Genomic DNA, 23,675 nt, shown 5'->3' with positions numbered 1-23,675 from the left:
CTAAGTTAATTACGTGGAGATATCCCTACTCAGCGAGCTTTGTGACCATGAACTTTAGGGCTGGTACTGTCACTATCGTTGTTACCTTATCGTTGTCATTTCAGCCCTTATTTTTGAGCGCACAGTGGCCTTCCACTCAACCACATTTCCAGATCCGATTCTGCTTTGATTTGTTAACTTACTGTCTTTCCAATTAGTAGAGCACTTGTACTCGGCTTTGTAATCGTCATAAAAACTTTAGATTTTCATGAAAGCATTACCTTCAATCAAAATGAAGAAAATCTACTTTTAGAAAATAACAGTAATCAAGGATTAGGGAGATGCATTCGATTCCTGTTTTGTCATCGACGGGGCATTTGAAAGCAGTTGTATATTTTGGGGAGAATCGTCTTGTACCTTTTCTAGTATTTGTTTAGTAATGAAGGTATCGCACTGTTCATATTTTGACTGTTATCTTGTTGCAAATAATTTTATTAAGAACAATTAGTCTTTTAGCCAATGATATTGTTGTTGTGACGTCATTGCCGTAGCCGTCGTCGTTTCTTAAACTCCCTATAGAGCGTTTTCACATGACGTCACTGCGGCCATGTTGGTGTACCAAAACAAAGGAATGGCGGCTATAGACCTTTTTGCAGGTACGGCGGCCATTTTGATTTCTTTTGTTTCTATAGCTATTACGGGATGCCCTGGGGGCAAATACATATTTAATTTGCCCCCTGAGCATCCCATAATGTCTTTTGAAACAATAGAAAACAAAATGGTCGCCGTATCTGCAAAAAGATGTTTGGCGGTTTAGCAAACTAATCCTCCGAGAATTGAACTCTATTTTTATGCAAATACTTCCTTTTGTGGACCGCGTTTGTTTCAGTAAATCCAATATGGCTGCTGGTCACGTGAGTGAAAACGCTATCAATTCCGTCCAACAGGAATTGACCCGTAACACTCTCACACTAGATCGAGCTTATTTGTGCCAGAACAAGATGGCGTACAAACGCTAAAATTAGCCACTTCGGAAAATACCATAATACTCTTCGGAAAATACCATACTCTTTTGTTTGTCCCCCTACATTTTGCATAAGTGTTGTTTCCACCTTCTCTTGCGACTTACAATGGTCCCAAGAGAAAACAAAAACAATACTTATGCAAAATTGGGGGGGGGGGGGGTGGGGGGGCCCGAAGAGTATTATGGTATTTTCCGAAGTGGCCTGTTGTCTGGCATCACGATCGATACCCTGGCCCGGGATGTTTTCTTTCTCCTCCGTTTCTTTTAAGGCCTCGTCGGATTTTAATCCGAAACCGGAATAGGGGAACAGGATGATCTCAAAAGTACCACTGTGAGCTCCAGTTGGTTGGTAAGAAGATCCCAGGAAGGCACGAAGACAGAACTGTTGAAAAATTGAAATAATTTACTTCACACCGATTTGGAGTCGGGTTTATTACATAATGCAAGAGTCTGTCGAGTTTACAAAGCAACTGCTTAAAATCTTTCCGCGACATTGATATCTTACACTGAGTCCACGAATATTGCACTTAAGATATAATTACAGTTTGCAACCTTTTCATTGACCCTCATTCTCCACTATATGTACGGGAGTTAAAATGTTACCGGTAGCTATTATTTATATTTCTTGGAACTTCAACTCTTTAACTCTTTCTGCTCGCACTGCGCGCAGTCAGTCACGCCCTCTTGCTCGGAAGACATCTTACTTCCCCTTTCTTGTTCATCATATCTGTCTTCCTCTTCTTCATCGCTGCTATCACTGGGGTAGTCCACCACTTGAATAGTTGCCTGCACTGGAAAGTTCCGAAGAAGGGTTTCCCCTAAAGAGTACATGTAATCATACGCGGCTTTTGTCCACAAAAGCCTGAAAAGGAAGAAGTATGTCGGGACGTCAGTGAACTTCAATGTTCCTTATTCGGGCGGCCATATTGGTCATAGACAATAGATTTCATATCCCGAGCCTCGAACTGAAATGTTTGGGAACGAGTTTCCGTGCGCAAAAACAGACGTTTTCAATCCCTCGGGACTAATAGGTGAAGTACATCGACAAAAGAATTCGACAATGGATGTCAATAATATACATGTCCGACTGAGAAATGCCGGTACCGTGTTAAATGGTCTAGAATTGGTGTTCGACGCAAACGTAAACACATTGATTTGTGTGATCAGCTACCGAATGAACCTGAGCCAAGACAGGAGGTGACTTGAAATCAAACCGCCTGTCTTTCCGTAGATGGTACAAACGTTATAATAGGATTTGGAAAAGGATTCTAGGAAGGTTGAATCCGAATGTTCAAGTCCCGCTGCCAGAACAATTCCCATACAAAGGTAAAGTGGCTCATTATATGCCAATTAAGGGAATAGTGATTATTTTTGTTTTACGACTAAACATCAAAGTGGAACGTAAGGGCCGATTTACACGATACGATTTTGTCGCATGCGACAAGCTCACGACAGGCCTACGCCATGACTTACGATTGTCGCAGCGTTTTAAAACATGTTTTAAAATGCTACGACATTTTTTCTGACGTACACAACAATCGTAAATCATGTCGTGGGCCTGTCGTAAGCTGTTGTCGCATGCGACAAAGTCGTACCGTGTAAATCGGCCCTAACGTTGACAAGGGTCGAAATAGCTGGAACGTTCAAGTTGATGTGAAAAAGAGCTTCTGTCGCTGTTCAATGCTTAAGAAATATTTGTGCAAAAACCTAGGCTTCACGACTGAAAACCTCTCGATTGGAATTTTCATGATTCGTGAAATGCTAGTCTCCTACGCAGCCGTTCTTTGTTTGGTCACGCAACGCTACTCCCCACACAAACAACACAATGTTGTTTGTGTGGGGAGGAGCGTTGCGTAACCACACAAAGAACGGCTGCGTAGGAGACTAGTGAAATGCTTGAGCGTACTTCACGACAGACTATGTGGACATCTCTTGCATGTGTAAACATGCAACTTGTTGTAGAACTTGACCCAAGGACAAGTACACACAACTCCCGATCAAGAGGATCTCTAAACCGATGGAATAAAAACGTTCAAAGTTCCAGAGTTTGGGAAGCCCCTGAGTCTCACCTTTTCAAATGGACGGCAAAGGGATGTGTAAAAATGGACGTGTAAGAACTGCAGTTTTGTGGTTTTCTTGTTATCGTCGCTCGCTCTTTAGGTAATGCAAGAAAAATGGTTTGTTATGAATTTATACCTTACTGGATGCTTGAACTGCGGATTTTGCTGGGTATTCCCCAGTGTCCTTTGCTGTCCTCGAGGCTGAAATAAGCCAGCAATGGAGAGATTTAGCAACGCGTTTTCTACAAACGGCAAACTTTGGTACTAAATATTCGCTTTGAAAAACGCCACGAGGAGCTTGACCTTAGTTCGTTTCTTGCCTGTTAGCTACAGACTGAACGTAACTTGTCAAATGAAAATTAAAGTTAATAACGACAACGACACTTCAGGGTAAATTAACTTACATTATGTATGGCTTTACAGTGCGTTAACTGAAAGCGGGGCTACCCAGGTAATGAAAACCAATCAGAGGGCAGAGCTGAAACAACAGATTTCAACTTTTTCAGATCCAGCGAATCAAATGTCCGGTACAAAACAATGAAATCGTAACTAGTTTGTTGACCGGTGATGCGTACGTGACTGTGGGTTACTGTAAATTAGTCTGAATTAACTGGGTGGCCCCGGTTTTAGTGAACGCACTGTAAATCAAGTGTCTATTCCTCCCTCCCATGGTTAAGCTTTTTTTTTGCATTGCATTGCTATACTTTGTGATTAAGTCGTGGACCAAATTCAGGTAATCCTTTTCGAGTTGCTCTGAGCTTGGTTGGTGCTTTCATTATTGTTCAAGTAACACCATTCAAAATTCAGGAAGTTTTCATAACACACTGAAAGCGGGTATCGCTGACTTTCCTGCGGGTTTTTCCGCCTGGCTTCTCAAGTTCTCCCCTGAATCAATAAGTAGACGGCAGAAGCGCGCTAAATAAAGAGGGACAATGAAAGCGCGTTAAAGTTCGACTGCTTGGTTTTGGCCCGGGGTTTTGGTTTAGCTTGAGTACAGCATCCGAAAAAAAACCAAGATAACAGTGTGGCAGATCTATGCTAAAGAGTACAAAGACTCGGTGAGCCGAAGCACAATTTCCCCACACCACAGACCAACCTCTGGGCAAACCCTCCAACCAGCTGATCACGTTGTTTTTCAGGAGAACACGGCAAACAGGTGTTCCAAAAGTTCAGTTTTCGTGCTATCACTAGTTGCAGTGCGTTGTCGTTGATATTTCTACCGCTCTTCAAGCTCTCTACATTGAGCATACTGGTCCAATTCCTACCAACGCCAATTGCTCGAAATCAGGAAATCTGCTTCGCTCTGCTCGGATTTTTTTTTCTTTTTTCTAAGCTTAAATCGAACCGCAGTTTAGTATGGCCTACGAACGCTAGAACTTGCAAAATATCTCATTCCAAACAGAGTTTACACTTGCTTGCTTCAAGTTCGTTCCGATTCAGTTTCATAAAGCCTCAGCTCGTAGCCTGCCGGCAGGTTCTCTCCCCAGTCCCTCGGAGAGCCTGGACGCAGGCTACCATGTCCTCTCGATCGAGTTTTCGATGGACCTTGGAGTGCTTTCCTTTTGTCAGAACTCGCCGGCCAGGTCCATCAGCATAGAAAATGCAACAATTGGAAGGAACATTTGCATGATAATCCCTCGTATTCTTCTGGCCCCAGTTGTTCAAAAGGTGGATAACGCTATCAATTGGCTAGTGGAATTGGTTTCGCTGTGCCAGTTATCCACTGGATAGTGATTTATCCGATGGATAGAACTATACATCTTTTGAACAATTGGGACCTGGAAGAGCGTGTTAATTAGAAGGCTTTGTGGAGATGGTCCCTCCAAGTGTCCGGTCTGGCCGGGTTTCCCGAAAACGAAGACCCTAAAGACCACGAAAACTCGACTGAAACTAGGAAACGACTAAGGTACCCAAAACCCTTAATTTGGCCAACCCTAGGCCTAAAAAGCAACTTTAGGTCTAGTTAGGCCTAGGGTTAGCCAAATTGAGGGTTTTGGTTTACCCTTTATTCATTTCCCAGATTTCGTGTTTCCGGGCTCTAAGGGTCTTAAGGCCTTCACTTTCGAGACCGTGATCCGGTCTGGCCGGTCAGTTCTGTCAATGGAAAGCGTTTTTAGTTTCAAGGTGTTTTATATCGTTCAACACATTTGGTGCCCAGTTGGGAAATCTAAATTCTATCCCCGTAAACAACATTGGCCTGGTTTGAGATCAGCGTTTTAAATCAGGGTGTCGTTAGCTAGAAATGCTGTCCCTTAACGTAGTTCAGTTCTTATGTGGAGTGGCACGGTCGTACCAATTCTACAAGATTTTAGCCTCACATCAGCCTTATTTTCCACTTAGTTTTTTTTTTATCGCACGACTGACACAAAGAGTTTCCTTCAGTCATCGAATGGTTGTTTCGAATTTTCGGCTTCTCAAAATGAGTAAAATGAGAAATGTGAACAAGGACTGGCTTTTGAACACGAGAAGTTTGAAGCTCTTTCTGTTCTCTTTTTCGTCTGTGAAATCTCTTTTTCGTCTGTGAAACCACGACGAACAAAGGAACTAAACTATGCCAGAGCTCCGCGTATGGTTACAAGCGGTTAACAAAAAAAGAGTAACCCTGCTCTTTGAGAGGATAACTGAAACTTGAAGTGAGAGCCGAATGAAAAAAGTTAGAAATAATTCTAAGCACATTTTATCTTGAGACTGTCGATTTTTTTCAATTCAGTGAAATGACAGTGTTTTGATGTAGATTTTCATTACAGCATTCAGGCGTTTCTATCAAAGTAAGACAAATTTTTCTGCATTTAACTAGAAAACAACCATAAGTGGAAAAAAAGAGACATGCATCAGTGCGCATTAGTCAATAAACCGACGGACATAGCTAGTTCAAGAACATAAATAAAGTTACATTTGTTGTACAATTAAGCTAAGTGGTTTGTACATGGCATCATGGGGTTTCCAACCGTTTGCAAACATGATTTACCTTGGTGAGGACATGAAGAAAAAGCGTGTATAAACTGGTCACTTCTACTGTACCAATGTTCCGTGCTTTTGCCTTACACTTTTAAATTCATTGTTGACACAGTACTTCTTAAAGTCCCTAATTTGCGTGGTTGGAACTTGGTGTCTGGTAGACGCTAAATCTGGTCGCCAGTGCACGCACAAGGCTTATCATTTGTGATACTTAACTTACAACATGATTTTCCTTGAGGCCTTCTAGCTTTTGGTTCCTCTTTTCTCCTTTCTTCTTCTGTGATCCTGTGTCTTGGTGAAAGAAAGGGGAGATGTTATTACAGACTATAATATTCAGAATTAATGAGACGACTTCTGGTCACGAAAATCAGATAATAGCAAATGTTGAGTTGTCATAAGGGCTTACTTGTAAAATACTTGTGAAAATTAACCTCGGTATCGGATGGTTTATCTTCTCCACGCAATGGCACACCAAGCCAGTGGTACAGCTAATTGAGCCTCTTGTGTCTCTTCGTGTTCGTGAAAAGCTCTTACGAGACCCAGAACAGAACAAGTCACGAAACGAAAAATGGCCAAACTGGACGCTTTCGAAAGGTCTTCACCATAGATTAACGAGAGGAAGCTTGAAATCAGTCTTCAGCAAAACGGACGTCAAATGTTGTCCGGGCTGTTGTACTGATCGAGATTGCTGACTTTAACACTTTGCATTCACCCGGGGCATTCACGCGGCCAATCGCTCAGCGTTTTTGAAAGGCCACCTTTTGTTATGACGTGGAAGGCTCGTAAACATCAGAAATGATCAAAACAAATTGATTGTTTCTTTTTTTCTGGCAATAAAATTAGAACAATTAACAAGCGTGTGACATGTGGAGCGTCTCAAAGCACGAGGAAAATGACTGAGTTTTGTAAACTAAATGCGTCGTAAACAAGACTTGCGAAAACACATGGTTAAACAGATTGCTCATTGGTCACGAAAAACAATCTTCCAGCGTTCTCTTTGTTTTGTACAATGTTTTGGATGGCTTTTATGCAAATTGAGCATCATTCAACTCAATAACAACTTGTTTTTCTAAAGCCTTCATCTAGCTTCGTTCATCTGTATTTGAGTTCTGACCGATGATCGGGCTAGAATTTACCAACAGGGAGGGGGTCAGGCACGAACAATTCTCAGGTTATTTTGTTGAACGAATGAAGTATTCCTAATTTTGATTTTGAGGCAAAGATTTCCATCCTTCTTAATGTCCTAATGTAGTTCATTTGAAATTTTACCCGGGAAAAACATGTCCTGGAACGAAAGAAAATACTTTTGAATCTGCCCTCCCCTAAATAGTATAGATTCTGCACCATTTGTCAGCGGCACGATTGAAACATGTTGTCTCGTTATTTGTCTCTTTGCTTGCAGACATGAAAGATTCTCTTCCCTTATGGTTAGTGTAATATTTTGTGCTTAATGGTTAGATGTAGGTGTCAGTACTTGACGGTTTAAAACATCGATTTCCTGTTCGCCTTGCATTTTGGAGCTAGGATGTGTGCACGTTTTTATTTCCGGAAAATTTTTAAATACTTGTAAGCTTAATACCACAAAGTAGAGGAAACCTCTTAGTGCTTTCAAAGATCACCAATGTTATGAGTTTTTCAAACAATATAATGTACAGGTGATTCAAGCGTAACATTTTACTTGGTAATGGTTTGAAAAGATATGGAGATAAAACTAGATAAGTAATTCTGGCATGTAGTACTTTCAACAAATAAGCTCTCGTCCTCTTAGCTTAATAACAGTATATATAGCTCTCAATCTATAATTTTTTTGCATAAACCCGAGAACGTTCTCGGATTAAAGCAGTGGAAAGGTTCTGTAAGTGATGGAAATAACAATTATTGTAGTAATTCTTCATGAAAAACCGAGCACATTTATTTAAGTCAAGACAATTAAGTGCATTTTCAAGGCCTGGAGGACATAAGGTAGCTTTTGGTCAATAAAAGCCTTGTCTTGGTGATGTTTGTCACCTTCTTTATGCCCTTTGCCTGAACCTTTGAACAACTTGAAAGTGCTAAATTAATATAATGTCATAAAAATACAATATAATATAGTTCTCTTTCTTTCTGTCCAGACTTTGAAAATGTGTTCACTGATTAACAGTGACTTGCAAATGGGAACTATGTGGATAAAAACTCTTTGTACAGTAAATGAACTCGTAGAGTTCTTGTTGCCCAAAGATTTAATTCATTCCATGTAACAGTGCTGTGGGAAGTCTCTGAAGATAATACAGACTATTTTATCCCTGATGACAATGAGAAACAAGATATCCATAAACAAGCTGCTCAAAAAATTTTATAATTTATCACAAAAAATCTCCCCTTGAGTGCATTGCTTTAGATGGTCTGCACTTGAAGCACTTTTAACACCTGCAATCTCTAGTTAACACTTGGAAAACATAATAGAAATACACTCTGCAGTAATTTCAATATTTTAAAAATGACTAAGCTTGATACATTGAAAACATTTTAAGTTAATCCCTTAAGTAAGCTAGGGATAATCTAGGTTTGTTTTTGAGTTGAAAGTTTTTTTTTCAGTCAATGACTATCGACTGTATACAAGGCAAACATGTAGTACCATTACTTTTCTTTGAATTTGTTGTTAAGTATTGGATTCAAATCTTTTTCTTCAATGTTTGCACTCTGTCAAAATTTTATACAATCACACGCCACGCAATTAACTACTTTGTGCGCAGATGAAACGCAGTTATATGAGTAACACTTCCAGTTTGTTATTTCCACTTCCGGTTATTCTTGGCTTGGATAGTTGAGGAGGGTAGGGGAGGGTCAGATGTTTTTGTTTGGGTATTTTTGAAGGTCATGCATTAAATCCATTCCAGGTAGTGGGAGGGCTACGACTTTTTTTCGCAACAAAATTCTAAAAGCCCCTGCCGCACCCCCCCCCCCCCCCCCCCGTCCCCCAATATAAAACGTACTTTCCCTAAGGTTATGGAATGGATTATATAGCCCATCTGTCCATACACCTTCTAAAGCCAGGTCGATCAAAGACTTATTTTCTTGGACCGCATTGGACTTATTAAATAGAAGGATAGGAAAGGAAATGAACTTTATTAGGAGCCTAATTGGGGACACTGTAAACTGAAATATTAACAACAATAATGCAAAATCAAGTCAAACGTTGGTTTTTGAGGAGAGGGGAAAACCGGACTACCAGTGAAAAACCTCTTGGTGCGGAGAAGAGAACCAACAAACTCAACCACATGTGGTGCCGAGACTGGGAATCGAACCCGGGCCAGACCGCGCCACATTGGTGGGTGGCAAGTGCTCTGATCACTGTGCCATCCCTGCCCCCCTAATTGTTCAAGATATTTGTTTTTAACTTAATTTTAATCATTGTTGTGAATTAAATAAATTTTAAGAGACAAAGATCATAATATTTTACCTTAGCTTCGATCATTTTGTGTTGATAACGACAGTTCTTGAAATACTGAATGTTCGCTTTTTTAAAAATTGAATCTCATTATTCTTTGAATTTTCTAATTTCATTTTTTTTTATTCAAGTGTTCATTTTCTTGTGTTTGTGTGTTTAGGGGGCTGCAGCTTCTCTTTCAACGGAGGATGAAGTGAATCAGTTGGAAGCTAACACTCACTGTATGTGGAATTAGACATGAATTTAATAAATCTTTTACTGGCACGACCAACCTCTAGTGCTCCAAATTAGTTTTAGAAATTTGACCACAAAATTACTCTGAGTGAGTTCCTCAACCAATCAATCCTTATTTTTACATGGGAAACGTCTCAGAATTTATAAAACATCGTAAAATGTATAGACTATCTTCCAATCTACACTCAATCTAACTTATAATTTAAAAGTTAAATGTAAGTAAATATAATTATCTTGTAGATACATTAGAATTATTAATATAGCTATCTACAAGTAACAATAATTATAATTTAAAAGGTAATGAAGAAATTATTGAACCTCCATGCTTTCCAGGAGTGCAGTGTGTATGAGAATACTAATTATAGCTAAAAGAACCCTCTGCGGCCTGAATGAAATGCACTTAGAGAGTACTTGCTTGCCACAATTCGATAGGCAGGTTATTCCATAGCACCATGCTACTATATATAATGACTGCAGCTGTGCATTAACTCAGTATGTTTGTTTTGATGGCAAATTCCCATGAGTCGTGACAAATTAAGTCCCTTATGCTCTTAATGTTCATCGATGCTTATAAATTGTTTCTTTTATAATTTTCTTTCATGTTTTTTAATAGTTACTGCAAGAGAGATACCCAAGCTCCTGAAGAGATTTGCACGTTACGATCCTGAAGGCAGAAATGGGGGCATGACATTAAAGCAGTTCCTTAGCATACCAGAAATATCTACAAATCCAGTTATGCCTAAAGTAGCTTCCTACTACATTGAAACAACAACAAGCAAGTTAACGTCCACAGCTTTTATTACTATGTTGTCAAGACTGAGTCCTCGTAACTCACTTGCTGACAAAAAACAATGTAAGTGATTTTTGTGGCTGCATGTATTAAAAATGGTTTGAACCCAGGGATTGTCATGTTACGTTTAAAGAAGGAGAAATATAAGTGAAAATTTAACAATAATGATGATCTTTATTTTTGTTTAAGTGTCTTTTAAAGTCTTCTAGCACTAGATCACTAATTGGGGACACTGTAAACCGAAATTAAAAATTAATGCAAATGAAGTCAAATGTTCACTTGGTTTTTGAGGAGAGGGGAAAACCGGAGCACCTGCAGAAAAACGTCTCAGAGAAGCTAGAGTACTTGTCTAGAGAACCAACAAACTCGACCCACATATGATGCACAGAATCTGAGAACTCAGAACCCGGGCCACATTGGTGGGAAGCGAGTGTTCTCACACTGCGCCAGCCCTGCTCCCCTTAATATTATTGCCTGCATGGTTGCTTTTTTTTGTTAAAAGAGATTGGGATTCATAATTATATGGAAATTGCAAGGTTAAGCCAGGTTATTGACCAGATCTGTCTGCTTATATATTAAATAGGTTGTTTCTCTGACTGAGGTAATATCTCTTTTTGCTGTGGCTGGAGACTGTGAACAGCAAGAAGTGTTTTACTTCTTCCAGTTCTCAAATATCTGCGGGTCTTTTTTTTAGTGATGAATTATCTTTGAAACAAGTTACCGGGCTCTATATTAAGGACGGTGCCTACTAATTCAAAGATATTTTTGCCTCGATTTTTGATTGCAGGAAATGCAGATCTTGGCAAGTATTATTGAAATCCAAAACGAAAATTGGGGGTAACCATGCACACATTTTTCTTTTCTTTTTTTTTTTTTTTTTGTAAAAAACTCTAAAATACAGAGCAATGTATGGCATTCTTTCTCAAATTGAAGGCTTAGCTTAATATAAATTATAGAGAACCGGTCACGCCAACACGCAGACTGCAGGGGTAAAATATGGCGTTACCTTCACTATTATTGAGAGCTTATCACTGTAAACAGGCTAACCTGAATGTTATTTAGGCCTGTAATTAGGCTAACCGAATGCTATTTAAGCCTAATTCAGGCTAACCAAATTTTCCTTTTACAGACGATCTGCAGTCTGCGTTTTTCAGTGTCCCCTAAAGAATGCATGGTTACCCCCAATTTTCTTTTTGGATACCAAAAGTACTTGCTAAGATCTACTTTCCCTGCTTAGTTTTAAACCACGCAAAAATATCCCTGTATTTATTTAGTAAGCATCACCGATAGGAAACCCAATTAAGTATCTTGAGATGCACAGAACGTATGTGCATTAACAATAGTAGGCCCCATCCTTAGTATAATATTTTCTTTCATTTCACTCTGCACAACTGATTGAACTGTGAGTCAATGTTTTAAAAAAGCCATTCACACCTAAAGCATACAGCCCCAATTGACGAGTAAAAATAATTGTCCGGCTTTACTGACTGAATTAATTAAAAATAAGTCTCACTCTGAGAAGGGAAAGGTTCCATTATGATTAACTTCCTTGATACATTTCTTGACAGTTGCCTTTCAAGTACTGGACCGTGATAGTGATGGTTACATGTCATACCATGAATTGTTCAGCTTGTTCCGAATGGTTACTGGGTCTACTTTGACAGATGATCAAGTTCTTGCAGTGATAACAAGTATTTTAAGCAGGAGTGACTTGCAACAAGCCTCAAGATTGACATTTGAAGAGTTCACCAAGGTAAGGTAACTAAGGCGTTACTAAACACAGGAATGGAACGGGATATACTGGAACTGGAATATGCTGGAACAAGGCGGAATGACCCTGGAATAAAGCCGAATGACACTGGAATGAGATGGAATGAGCAGGGGGAAATGACACCAGAATAATTAAGGCAGAATATGCCAAAAGAACACCAGAATAAAGCTGATTAGCCTGGACTGGAATGACAAGGGAACAAAACGTAAATTTTCATCATTCTAGACTGTGAATAAATGAGTATGCAGAATAGAGAGACTGACAAAAAAAAACAGTTTACATTATTAGGGGGAGGAACGAGTCACGATATGTTCTCACAATTTGCAAAGCGGTCCACTCACTTTTTGTTCTGGGGAAAGAAAAGAAAAAATATTCTTCATGTATACCAGTATGTATTATCAGCGATCAATCTTTTTTTTTTGTACTTCTGATTGTTCTTCCTTGTTCAAACAATTAAGGAAACACTGCGTTCAGGTTCGATGGCATTATTGCCAACAATCAGGGAGAGAAAGAGTTTTCCGCTTTTCGTGAATCTATTTCTGTACTTCTCCATCACGTATGGGTTGTGGGAAGCAGGCAAGTAGCGACGGTAATTAGTTTATGGCTCGCTGAACTTGATTGTGATTGGTCATTACACAATTGGCCTGTCAGAATGAAATGAAAATGTTCACGGGTCTTAGACTCGCACAGTGAAAGCCACCTTCGAGATTCGTAGAAAAACAAATCAGAATAACATTCTGTTTCCCTGCTACTGTATTAATTGGTTTATGAAAAAACATATTACTTCCACAACAAATAATTATTCATTTAGTGACGGATTACCCTGGTCCCAGAGGTTTTTCTTGAGCCTGAGAAAGCCACGAAGCTGCGAACACCAATCGCAAAGCAGCGAGAAGAGAAAAATCTCCGGGTACTTTGGACTTCAGAATCTCACTTTCATGCAGTTGCTAGGGTCAGGATCTGACCCTCAGCCTCGGATTGGTTGATACTTTTACAAACACGCAAATCAATATGATTGGTCCCTTTGATTGGTAATACCCAGGCAATGCATGATTGCTAAGTTGCCATTGCTTTCTTTTGTAATCATCAATTTGATGCGTTTGACTGCTGTGTCTGCATGAAGGTGAAATTCAAGTCCAAGGTAACCAGAGTTTATTTGTCTTCTCGCTACTTTGCGACTCGTATTCGCTGCTTCGCAGCTTTCTTGTGGCTCAAGAAAAACCTTCCGGGACCAGGGTAGTGACAGATATAACTGTCAAATTTTTCTCATGCCCAAAGTGCTCCAAATGTTACAAAAGGCAAAAACACATGCAGTTCCCTTAGGGAATTACGTGACACAACAAAAGATGACAGAAACTCCCAAACATCCGTCCACGCTAACTAAAACACCAAATTTTGGCATTTTCAGGTTAATTCCGCTGTACTCAGGTTTATTTGGGTGTCATTCCACCTCATTCCGGTCTCATTCTGGCTTGTTCCAGTATATTCCGGTACCATTCTTGTTAATTTCGTTTCATTTCATTGTTATTCCGCCTCACCTTCCGGCATATTCCAGTATATTCTGTTCCGTTCCTGTGTTTGGTAACGCCCAGGTAGCTAATGTTCATGTCATTCAAAGCAAAATGAAAAACCAGAGAACTTAAAAGCCACAATTATTATGATTCCTGGAATCAAACACACGACGAATCGTTGGAAGCTGAATTTTTTCACCAGGGCACTTCACTGAGTCTCCTGCCCCCTCTGGCATCACTACAGTATAACACAGCAAGTGGATCTGGTAGTTATGGGATCATCATGTTCCCACTTACGTGATTTCAATGTGAACAATGCAAAAGAGGAAATAATTATAATAACTTATAATAAACTATTATTATTTAAATAATTAATAACTAATAATAATCATTTTTTCTGGATTTAGGCAGCCCCTTCTCATAATGTTGTTTCAAGAAAGCCCTTCAACTTTAATTTTTAAAAACCAGACTTCACAAGTGTTATGCATAGCTCAGTAATGGTCAGGGTGTGGGTTGTAAGTCTACTCATCTCCTTTTCCATCCTTGGTAGCTCTCTTTGTTTTGACTATCTTAACTTTGATCCATTTGGTGAGGGCAGTGAGCTCACACTTACAGGTGCACTTTCAGGACAGTTGACAGATATAGCTCCCTTTAATCCTTAAATTATTTTTTTACTAGTTCAAGTTGTAACCTTAAAATTGATTGTTGTGCCAATGTTTTTTTTTTTTTTTAATAGATTGTCTCAGATGAAGAAATAGAAGAGCTTTTCACTGTGGAATTACAGCTTCCGTAATCATTAAGCTTGGTTTTGTAGTGGATGCCATGCTATCCAACCCCATATTTCTCGGTGGAAGCATGGGCTATCTTGAAGCTAGACTGAGTGTAAATATGACATGAATGAACATAACAAGGAGGAAAGCCTTTAGCTCTTTTTTATAAAGCAGAGTCCAGAAATGAGATGAAAAGGCTTTGCTGCTCATCTTATAGTGGTTTGGAAGGAACTCTAACCAGCGATCAGGCTCCATTTTTGTTATGTGAAGGGACGCTGAAAAATAGAGGCCCAATTGTAGCGAGCGCCGACATAAGAGGGCATGAGAGCGATGCTCAATTGGGCCTGATCGCAGGTTAAAGAAACTCTGGTTACTGATTGTGTTTCCACACAGGTTGACCTTACATGATATCACTGGTTAGGTTAGCTAAGGGCAATTTCATGGGCTCAAAATTGGGCAGACCAACTTCAGACTCTTAAGATATTTAGAAAAGTTAATGAGCAGACTCACATCTGTGAATGATTAGAATATCTAGTCTTTTCAGACAATACAATGATTGGATGACTGATTACTGGTAACTCATTGAGTAGATCATTGAATTGATACCAGACGTCTTTTGGTCAAAGTCAAATGCCCCGTCCCCGTCCCCGTCCCCGTCCCCGTCCCCGTCCCCGTAGAATAGTGAACCGAAATGTCAATTGCTGGTAAAGACCAGCATGTTAATTTTTTTGGTAGGTTAGGTATCGGAGAGCCACAGAGCATTTACGCATGCGCTAACGGAATGTTTGAACAAGAGAGAAAAACGCAGTACCTCCAGACACCGGCGCTGGAGCGTCGTACCAAACGAGTCATCCCGGGATTTCGGCCCGTGCGATCGCTTTTGGACGCAGTTGGCCCTTCGCTGCTTTCTGCTACCGACCTTGCCTCCCGGTACGGCATTGAGGGAGGGATATGTCGGCCCCTAAACCATTATGAGACAAATCCCACGCCTTCTCACAGCTTCTCAGACCACCCTTGTCATTACAATACGGCGTAAGATTTCGATGGCTTATATATTCAAGGGTAAAGTCATTTTATCTGACATATGGTAAACACTGCAGTCGCAGATTACAAAATGCACGCACGCGCCCCGCTGAAGGTAACATACATACATGCTTAAACTTTATTTCATCTCGAATTTCAGAATAACTACAGGAGCTAATGTCTTCGAGACATTACATTTGCAGCTAAAATACATAGCATATACAGATACATACTAAATACATAATACATACTAAATACATAATATATTCATTAAAAAGAAAAGCCGCTGTACAAAATGCGGCCCTGGATTCTCTTTTAAAACCAGTAAACTCATAGGTACGGATAAAATCAGGTAGCGCATTCCGCAACTTAACCGATACGTAAGAAAAAAGAACTAAGACCATAAGTGGTTGTTCTAGGTTTATTGAGAGACAGAATGTAATTTTCTATGATAAAACCTTGTTCAGAAACCCAAAATCTACGTTAAAGCACACACCAGGCCTACTCCTGAGTATCTGACTACAATTTTTTTACTCTGGCCGCGCTTCAGCCATTGGCTGAGGGCCAGTCTCGTGCTTCTCAAGTTTCCTCGCTCATGCCCAAAAAGAATTCTGGGTAATTCTGCCATTCCATGACAAGGTAACACTCCCGATTCTCATGTCATCGTTTTTCTCATAAGTGTCGGGCCACCCAGTCCTACCAGCAAAATACCGCATCGATTGAAGTTTATAGCTTCCAGAACTTGCCCAAGTTGTATCGGTAGGTCCTGGAATTCGTCCACAGAAAGGCCAGAGAGACAACTTCACTCGTGAACCGCCATGTTTACAACAGAGCATTTAGGCGTCCCAGTCTGCATGAAACCATCTCTTACCTCTGTTTTCTTTCAAAGGGTTGCGTTTACCCGCACACCGGTTTAATGATGCCAGCCTGGAGGCTTCTGTGGACGAAGATGGCCCAAAAAACCGTTTGTAATGTGATGCACCTAACGCCAACTCGCCTTCTTCCCGAATACGAACTGGACATTTGTCACGTGATGTTCATACCTGACCCCACATTGACCCAAAACCGCATATACTTCAATGGGTACTTCTTACTCGGACTCTTACAAGGCGAAGCCAAGTTCTGCAGACCGTTTATCACCAAACCGTTTATGAGCAAAAAAAGTACAAAAAAAAAGGGAACAAGTACTTAGCACTTAAAGGTTTAACATGTAAGTGATGCAAAGAGTGGGGTGCAATAAAGTTACTGTTCCGCGATAATTTTTTTAATTCTGACGTTCGAGTGACATGGGAGCGAGTTAGTCAGAAATTGTATTTGTTATATAGCTGAGTTTTTTCCCCAGCAGCGCGCGCTCTCATTGGTTACTTGGAGGTTACATGATATCTAACAATAAAACTGTTTCCCGCCAAAAGTCTGTGAGCGGGCAACAGTGCAAAATCCATGACGTCAGAGGGTACCAGTGCACTGTTACCCGCGATTAATTTAGGGAGTTTAAGAAACGATGACGGGTACGCCCGCGCCCGGTTGTTCAAGAGCCGATTAACGCTAATCCCGGATTAAAAATTAACCAAAGAGTTTATTTCTCTATTCCCAAATGCTTTTCAACGCTGATATTCGGCAAAACTTTACATTAGAAGAAGTCAATCCTGAACAACAGAAATAAGCAAAAGAAACTTTCACCAAAAAGTTGAAAACATGAAACAAAAATTTACGCTAATCCTGGATTAAGTTAATCCGCTTTCGAACAACCGGGCCCTGGCCGGCAACGACAACGCCAAAAAGCAGTAATATTATTGGTTAAAAGAACCAAAATGATCGTGCTGCACGTGCGGCACGCATTTTTGAACAATTCCCTCCCGTACTTGTTAAAACTACTACGTAAAATGACCAATTTTAAAGTTTTGACGACAAACTACAGTGAATCTTTGAGTCTCACTCTTTACTTCAAATCCGTCCTTACCAATCCAGTTATAGGACACTTCGCTCATATTGAAGAATATAAACAAGATGGAATAATCATGAAGTACTTAGAATAGCTCAAACTTATATTTTGAAGTGACGTTTTCGTCGCCGTAGCCGTCGTGGTTTCTTAAACTCCCTAATTTTTTTTTTTTGACAGACGACCGCCGTTGCTGTTGCCGTTGCACGTTATTCTTTTTGTGCTATACAACAAATCACTTAATGACTGGTCCCTCGGGAAATAGTTAATTTCGTTCCCCTCGAGTCTTAATGTTTCCCTCGGCTGCGCGTCGGGAAAACATTGAGATTCTCCGGAAACAAAATGAACTGTTTCCCTCGAGACCAGTCATTAAGTGTGTAATGCCTACGGCGTGATGCAGAGGGCTTGAGTGCTTTAGTTTTGGATTGATTCTACGTCGTTCGGGGTGTGGTGCCGATGTATTAGATGAGGAATACGTTTCCACGTTATTTATTGCCACTTCTAAAGGATGGTTTTTAGTGGTTTTTCGTAACTGGCGTGACACAATTCATTTAATTTAATGCTCGTGTAAGTTAGCTTTTAGCATGATAATGTTAATGCATTGTATAGGTTATGTCACTTAAAGCAGTGGATTGACTGACACATCCTTAATAAATTATTTCTTATTGAAGTCCCGTTGTAGTTTTTCTTGCAATAGATCGTTTTCACCGTCGCGCAACAAGATAATAAAATTGAGACCATTCAACGAAAAAAGCCAAAAACTTGAAAAGTTGTAGGAGACAAATTTAGAAATCTCTCCAATTCTCAGGTCTGTGCGGTGCATCGTTTCTGAGTTATTTGTCGAATCACTTCACGCAACTTTACAGAGTTGCGGAGCCGCCATGTTGGTGCAACCTTCGTTGTGCCCGAATATGGCGGCCAGAAATCAACAATAACAAGAACATTTCTGGGGTTCACTTTGAGATGAAAACGCTTACTTTTCGCTCATCTCCTTATGTACTTGAAACGCTCAAACTGCTGAGATTCATATGGATAGACCTTTTTTATTTCAACCAAAGGTGACAATTCGGAAATTCAAAATGCTGCAGTATTTTTGAAACGAAAGACGTCATGAAACTGCCCTTATCCTGAATGTGGATACTTGAAAAAAAGATTAATTTTTAGGTCTTCTTCAACCTCCTATAGATAAAAATTCAAACACCTCTGGATTGGATTTGGATTTACGGTTCGAGGTTCGAGGTTGCTGTGCTTGGCTGCCAGTGTCGGGCAAAGATTTTATCTGTTGAGTCTCATTCCAGTTCATTTTCTACCCCTGACATCTTTGCCCGACACTGGAACCTCGAAGTCGAACCCAGGGTAGTGACACCTTCCCCTCCCCTCTCTGCATTGCCTCTGAGACAATTTGTGAGAATGTTATAACATGGATATTGAAACGATAATGGCGACGAAACGAAATGACTAAGGCCAACGTTTGGAACTTGGCTTTCGCTCGGACAGCAGCTATACATTTGAAGAGAATGAGTTCCACTGCCGAGTCAGAAGTTCAGTATATATCTTCGATTTCTGGCGAGCCCATAGCCTTTCGACAAAGCTTAGGGAAACATCCTGGAGTAGTATTTTTGCCTGGATTAATGTCAAACATGGAGGGAACAAAAGCCACGGCTTTGGAACGGTACTGTAGAGAAATAGGACATTCTTACGTCAGATTTGACTACAGGGGACATGGCATGTCTGGTGGGAAAAGCGAAGAATGTACAATCGGAATGAGGAAGGAGGATGTGTTGACAATTCTAGACAATGTAGCCAAGGGTGCGTAAGAACAAGTACAATCTTACCGGGTAGGTGCAGAACACAGGTCTTAAGTCACAGGTCATTGTTTTATCAATACAGAAACAACCGTAACTAACATTAGGCCTAAAAACATTTGTTTAGGCCTTAGTGAATGTTTAGGATTCTGTCTGTATTGCTAAAACAGTGACCTGTGACCAGTGTTTTGCACGTGCTTCTTGCCCCCTGTGACTCGTTTTTTGGTTTCTCAAAAGTGTTTCTCTCATTTAAGTCTAAGCACCCTGTTCAAAACGGTTAGCTTGCAAAAACTGTGTTCGTTCAAGGTTCGGATTAGAACCTGTAATAATCATACTAAAAAGACTCCGGTATGAAAAGGAAATGTAGGTCGGTGTACAAGTCCCGTACGAATAGCCTCTGCCTTCTCAAGATTCATGCAAACGTCTCAGTCCCAAAAAGCTACTTACGAAGTTGCCATCTGTTGAATTTTGATGGGCTGGTATTTTAAAGTGGTACTACGACCAAAAAAACAATTCTTTTTTTTCTTTGGATTTCAAAACTATGTTAACTAAACACTAACTGAGAAAAGTTTTAAGTTCTGGTTTTAAAAAGACACCTGTTTATTTTAACTGGAATTTTCTTATTTATTGGTCCGCCATTACTAACTTTAAAATCTTGAGAGAGCTGGGTCGAGGAGAAAATGACGTCAAAGACTCATTAGTTTAAGAATGCAATGCGTGTGTACGCGGCCGAATTAATATGCAGCACGGGAGTTTCGGGCTTTCAGACTTTTAAACCCGTGTTTTGCATATGTAATAAATTGCGTTTACACGCTGAAATTTTAAGCTAGTGAGTAGATGACGTCATTTACTCTAGATCCAACCCTGTGGGGTCCAATCGGCCAGTTTTGAACGTGAGTAATGGCGGACCGTGAAATCCAACACTTACACTCAAAATAAACAGCCTTTGGATAAAACTCAACGCTCAAAATTTTTCCAGTTAGGTGTTAAGCAAACACGCTTTCAAAATCTGAAGAAAAAAGGAAATGATTTTTTGATCATAGTACCACTTTAACATGTATTTTGAAGATAACAAAAAGCAAAATGTATAGTTTTCATGATTGGAAATTCACTGCCTTAATACCTGAAAAAGGCTCTGAAAGTGGTGGGACTTTTTGTCTTTGTTTCATGGCATATGAATCACCCTCCCTAATTAAGGGTAGGGTAGTACCTACCTTTGTTCATTCTATTGTTCCCTCCATGGCCAATCCTGAAGCCCATGGAATGATTTACAACACGACCCCTAATTTAAGCCATTTGCTGCCATGTTGGTGCCCATACAACAAAAGCTTAATTTGTCGATCATGGTACCAAGAAGAGAGCCAGTGAGGAAGGACTTATCTAGAAATTACTCCATGGGATTTTGGGGGCGAAGAGTTACGAAGGGGGGGGGGGGGGGGGGGGTTTTGACAACAAATAAATTTTTATTAAATTTTGTGTCTACTGGGACTTTTGGTCAACTGATTGTTGGTTTAGTAAATCATATGTTATTTGCCAGCTGGGAGGTCCGTATAGCGAAAAACGGTGACCGAGGACTTGAAAATGCTGCCCGAGGCTGCAGGCAGAGGGCAGCTTTTTCAAGACCAAGGTCACAGGTCTATACGGACCGACCCTTAGCTGGTAAATAACTTATTAATCTTTTTACTCTCTCTCTCTCTCTTCCTCTCTGAAATTACCGTACCTTTTTTTGGTTGACTTGCACCGCACTTGATAGAAAATGCAGAAAGCGACTTACAAACTGAACATTTCAAAGAGGAATAACACTTTGTTTTGAAACATTTACTTCTGTATGTAAATAGATTCGGTGTCAAAAACAGAAATTTAAGGTCATTACACATTCCACCTGGGTTGGTGTGCAAGATAGAAAAACTCCACCTTCTCCCAGAGCCAATCACATTGCAGGATTCGCAGATTCCGGCCCGGTCTTGCATTGAGAAAAAAATAAACGGTGGTTATTGTATTCATGGTGGTAAAATATGGTAATTATCAAGTTTCTTCGTTTGTTGCGCAATGTGTCACTTGTGATGTGGATCACAAGGAGTGTAGTGCCCGGGGGGCTATCGATTTATCAATTTTTGTCTTAAACTGGATATCTTTTCTCGGACTATATTACTAGTGTTATGATAGCCCTTTACTAAACCCGAGAAAAGGCGTTCAGTGCTTAATGTAAACTACATATACTTAGCGTAAAGAGCTCCTCGTTACTCTGTTGATCGAGCTGTAAATAGTTTTGTGATTGCCAATGGATTAAATAAGAAAGACTTTCGATATCTATTATTGTCTTACACAGGGTATGGTTTCGGGTTAAATGTCTTAAACAGGGTATCAAAAATCGGAATTCTGTCTTAAACAGGGTAGGAGAATCAGCGATATTTGTCTTAAACAGGGTCAGGGTATGAGGGGCCGTACCACACCTCCCCCCTCCCCACCCCCGGGTGTAGTGGCACATCTGCAAATGGCTAAAAAGACTAATCCTTGCGTAGAATCACCAGCTGCAAATATCACACTTGACAGCTGGCTTGATTGCACATCCTTTGACATTTTATCCTGTGCATTGTTAGTTCCCCCCAATGTGGGCACCCTGCTGTGTCAAATGCTTGTACTCTGAAAAGCGGAAAACATACTTTTCAGGTCCTCAGATTCTTGTTGGCTCAAGTCTTGGAGGATGGGTTATGTTGCTTGTTGCCATGGCAAGACCTGGTCAAATCAAAGGTCTTCTTGGAGTTGCCAGTGCTGTCGACTTCTTATGTAGGCATTATGATAGGCTTCCTGATAGCTCCAAAAAAGATGTGGAATCTACTGGAAAATGGGTCATACCATCACAGTACAGCCCAAATGAACCTTATGTTTTGGATTTAAATGTTATACAAGAAGCTCGCAAGTACATTTTGCCAGAGGGTGAAGTGTACCCTGTTCACTGTCCAGTGCGTCTTATCCATGGAATGCAAGACAAAGATGTACCATACCAGGTTTCACTTGATCTGGTCAAGCGACTTGCAAGCAGTGATGTTCGTGTGACACTCATAAAAGACGGCACTCATAGATTATCTGATGAACTTAATGTCCAGTTGTTAACTGGAACACTGGGATGTTTGATTAAACATTTGAACTTGTGAAGAGAAAGATCAAAACATCATAACTGTGATGAGTGATTGATTTGATATGATTAAGGACGGTGCCTACTAATGTTAACACGCATACGTTCTGCGCATCTCGAGATACTCGGGTTTCCTATAGGTGATGCTAACTAATACAGGGATATTTTTGCGCGGTTCAAAACTATCCGGAGAAAGTAGATCTTAGTAAGTACTCTTGGTATCCAAAAGAAAATTGGGGGTAACCGTGCATTTTGAGAGATACTTAAGCTTCCATTTGAGAAAGAACACCATACATTGCTTTGAACTTTAAAGCTTTTTACAAATATTATTCATGAATTATCTCTGCAAAATGCGTGGTTACCCCACATTTTCTTTTTGGATTTCAATACCACTTGTTAAGATCTACATTCCTGCATAATCACACACCGGGGCAAAAATATCTTAAATTAGTAGGCACCATCCTTAAGTAAGAGCAAAACTCTTACAAGAATTTGAATTATGAAATGAATGTGGTCTTTTTTATCCAAACCATAATATGTAACTCTACCCTACCATGGATAAATTTTCACCACAAAGATCAGACCACCAGACTGTGAATTTATTCCAGAATGCCCACACAGTAGAGCAGTTAAAGAAGAGGTGGTACAGATCTTCCGCACAGGTTCCACAGAGAAAACATTTGTCCGTAAACAAAATAAAATTCAACATTCTATATTGGAGTGACCAAACATATGTTTCACAAATGCAATTTGATATGGAAGAGAACATTTTTTTGTGGATTTGAGAGTTTAACACCAGCTAGCAGGTTTTTGAAACTATTCAGAATTTTCGCTTTAGTTGATAACGACATTGAATAAATTAGCTTGCACTTGCATACATGTGCATTAAAAACTTTAGCATTATACTCGAAATTCATAGGGTCAAAATTACCCACTGTAAGAAGATTACCAGGACTTTTTGAATTCATATTTATGATAGAAGACTTCAAAGCTATCCATGTCAGGAAATTAGTGTCAAGTCCTTTTTGTTTTATGGACTCATAAGAACGTACATTATCTACATGTGTGCGAAAATTGTGCTCGAGCACAGCCCCCCCCCCCCCCCCCCCCCCCAGGTTTTTCATGCGCAATTTTCTTGATTCACTTTCGCGACTATCTGGGGGTCTGAAACAGGCGAAGTGCAGCATGCGTGGGGTAGCAAAAATTTGAAAACTATGAGCAATATTGGTCATTGTAAATCCCTTGGAA

At 40.1% G+C, this 23,675-nt stretch overlaps 3 protein-coding genes across 8 annotated transcripts; 2 read left to right on the top strand and 1 right to left on the bottom strand.

The window, feature by feature from the left end:
• Positions 1-1,388: 1,388 nt before the first annotated feature.
• On the bottom strand, positions 1,389-7,227 carry LOC138052663 (protein ripply2.1-like). 2 transcript variants are annotated; one of them, XM_068899207.1, is made up of 5 exons: positions 6,428-7,227; positions 6,242-6,312; positions 5,783-5,846; positions 3,200-3,264; positions 1,389-1,865 (listed from the first exon to the last, which is right to left on the bottom strand). In XM_068899207.1, the coding sequence occupies exons 2-5, from the start codon at positions 6,244-6,246 to the stop codon at positions 1,637-1,639; spliced, it is 363 nt and encodes a 120-aa protein (XP_068755308.1). In that variant the 5' UTR covers positions 6,247-6,312; positions 6,428-7,227; the 3' UTR covers positions 1,389-1,636. The 2 variants fall into 2 exon arrangements, with proteins under 2 accessions (XP_068755308.1, XP_068755307.1); XM_068899206.1 differs by having other exon boundaries at positions 6,453-7,227.
• A 131-nt stretch (positions 7,228-7,358) lies between these two features.
• LOC138052662 (calcineurin subunit B-like) lies at positions 7,359-16,804 on the top strand. 5 transcript variants are annotated; one of them, XR_011133129.1, is made up of 6 exons: positions 7,359-7,448; positions 9,609-9,669; positions 10,296-10,535; positions 12,041-12,225; positions 14,491-15,454; positions 16,437-16,804. XR_011133129.1 is itself a non-coding variant. In XM_068899204.1 (5 exons), the coding sequence occupies exons 1-5, from the start codon at positions 7,446-7,448 to the stop codon at positions 14,545-14,547; spliced, it is 546 nt and encodes a 181-aa protein (XP_068755305.1). In that variant the 5' UTR covers positions 7,359-7,445; the 3' UTR covers positions 14,548-16,804. The 5 variants fall into 5 exon arrangements, 1 of the variants encoding a protein (XP_068755305.1); XR_011133127.1 differs by having other exon boundaries at positions 14,491-15,586; XR_011133128.1 differs by having other exon boundaries at positions 14,491-15,611.
• Positions 16,805-18,821: 2,017 nt separating this feature from the next.
• LOC138050695 (palmitoyl-protein thioesterase ABHD10, mitochondrial-like) lies at positions 18,822-23,322 on the top strand. Its single transcript, XM_068896997.1, has 3 exons — positions 18,822-19,295; positions 21,962-22,505; positions 22,900-23,322. Exons 1-2 carry the CDS (start codon positions 18,941-18,943, stop codon positions 22,444-22,446), a joined length of 840 nt encoding a protein of 279 aa, XP_068753098.1. The 5' UTR covers positions 18,822-18,940; the 3' UTR covers positions 22,447-22,505; positions 22,900-23,322.
• The last annotated feature ends 353 nt before the right edge of the window (positions 23,323-23,675 follow it).

This window comes from Montipora capricornis, chromosome 6 (assembly GCF_036669925.1).
Source record: "Montipora capricornis isolate CH-2021 chromosome 6, ASM3666992v2, whole genome shotgun sequence".
Taxonomy (NCBI): Eukaryota; Metazoa; Cnidaria; class Anthozoa; order Scleractinia; family Acroporidae; genus Montipora; species Montipora capricornis.
The sequence above is the reverse complement of the archived record's forward strand: the minus strand, read 5'-3'. Positions and strand labels throughout refer to the sequence as shown.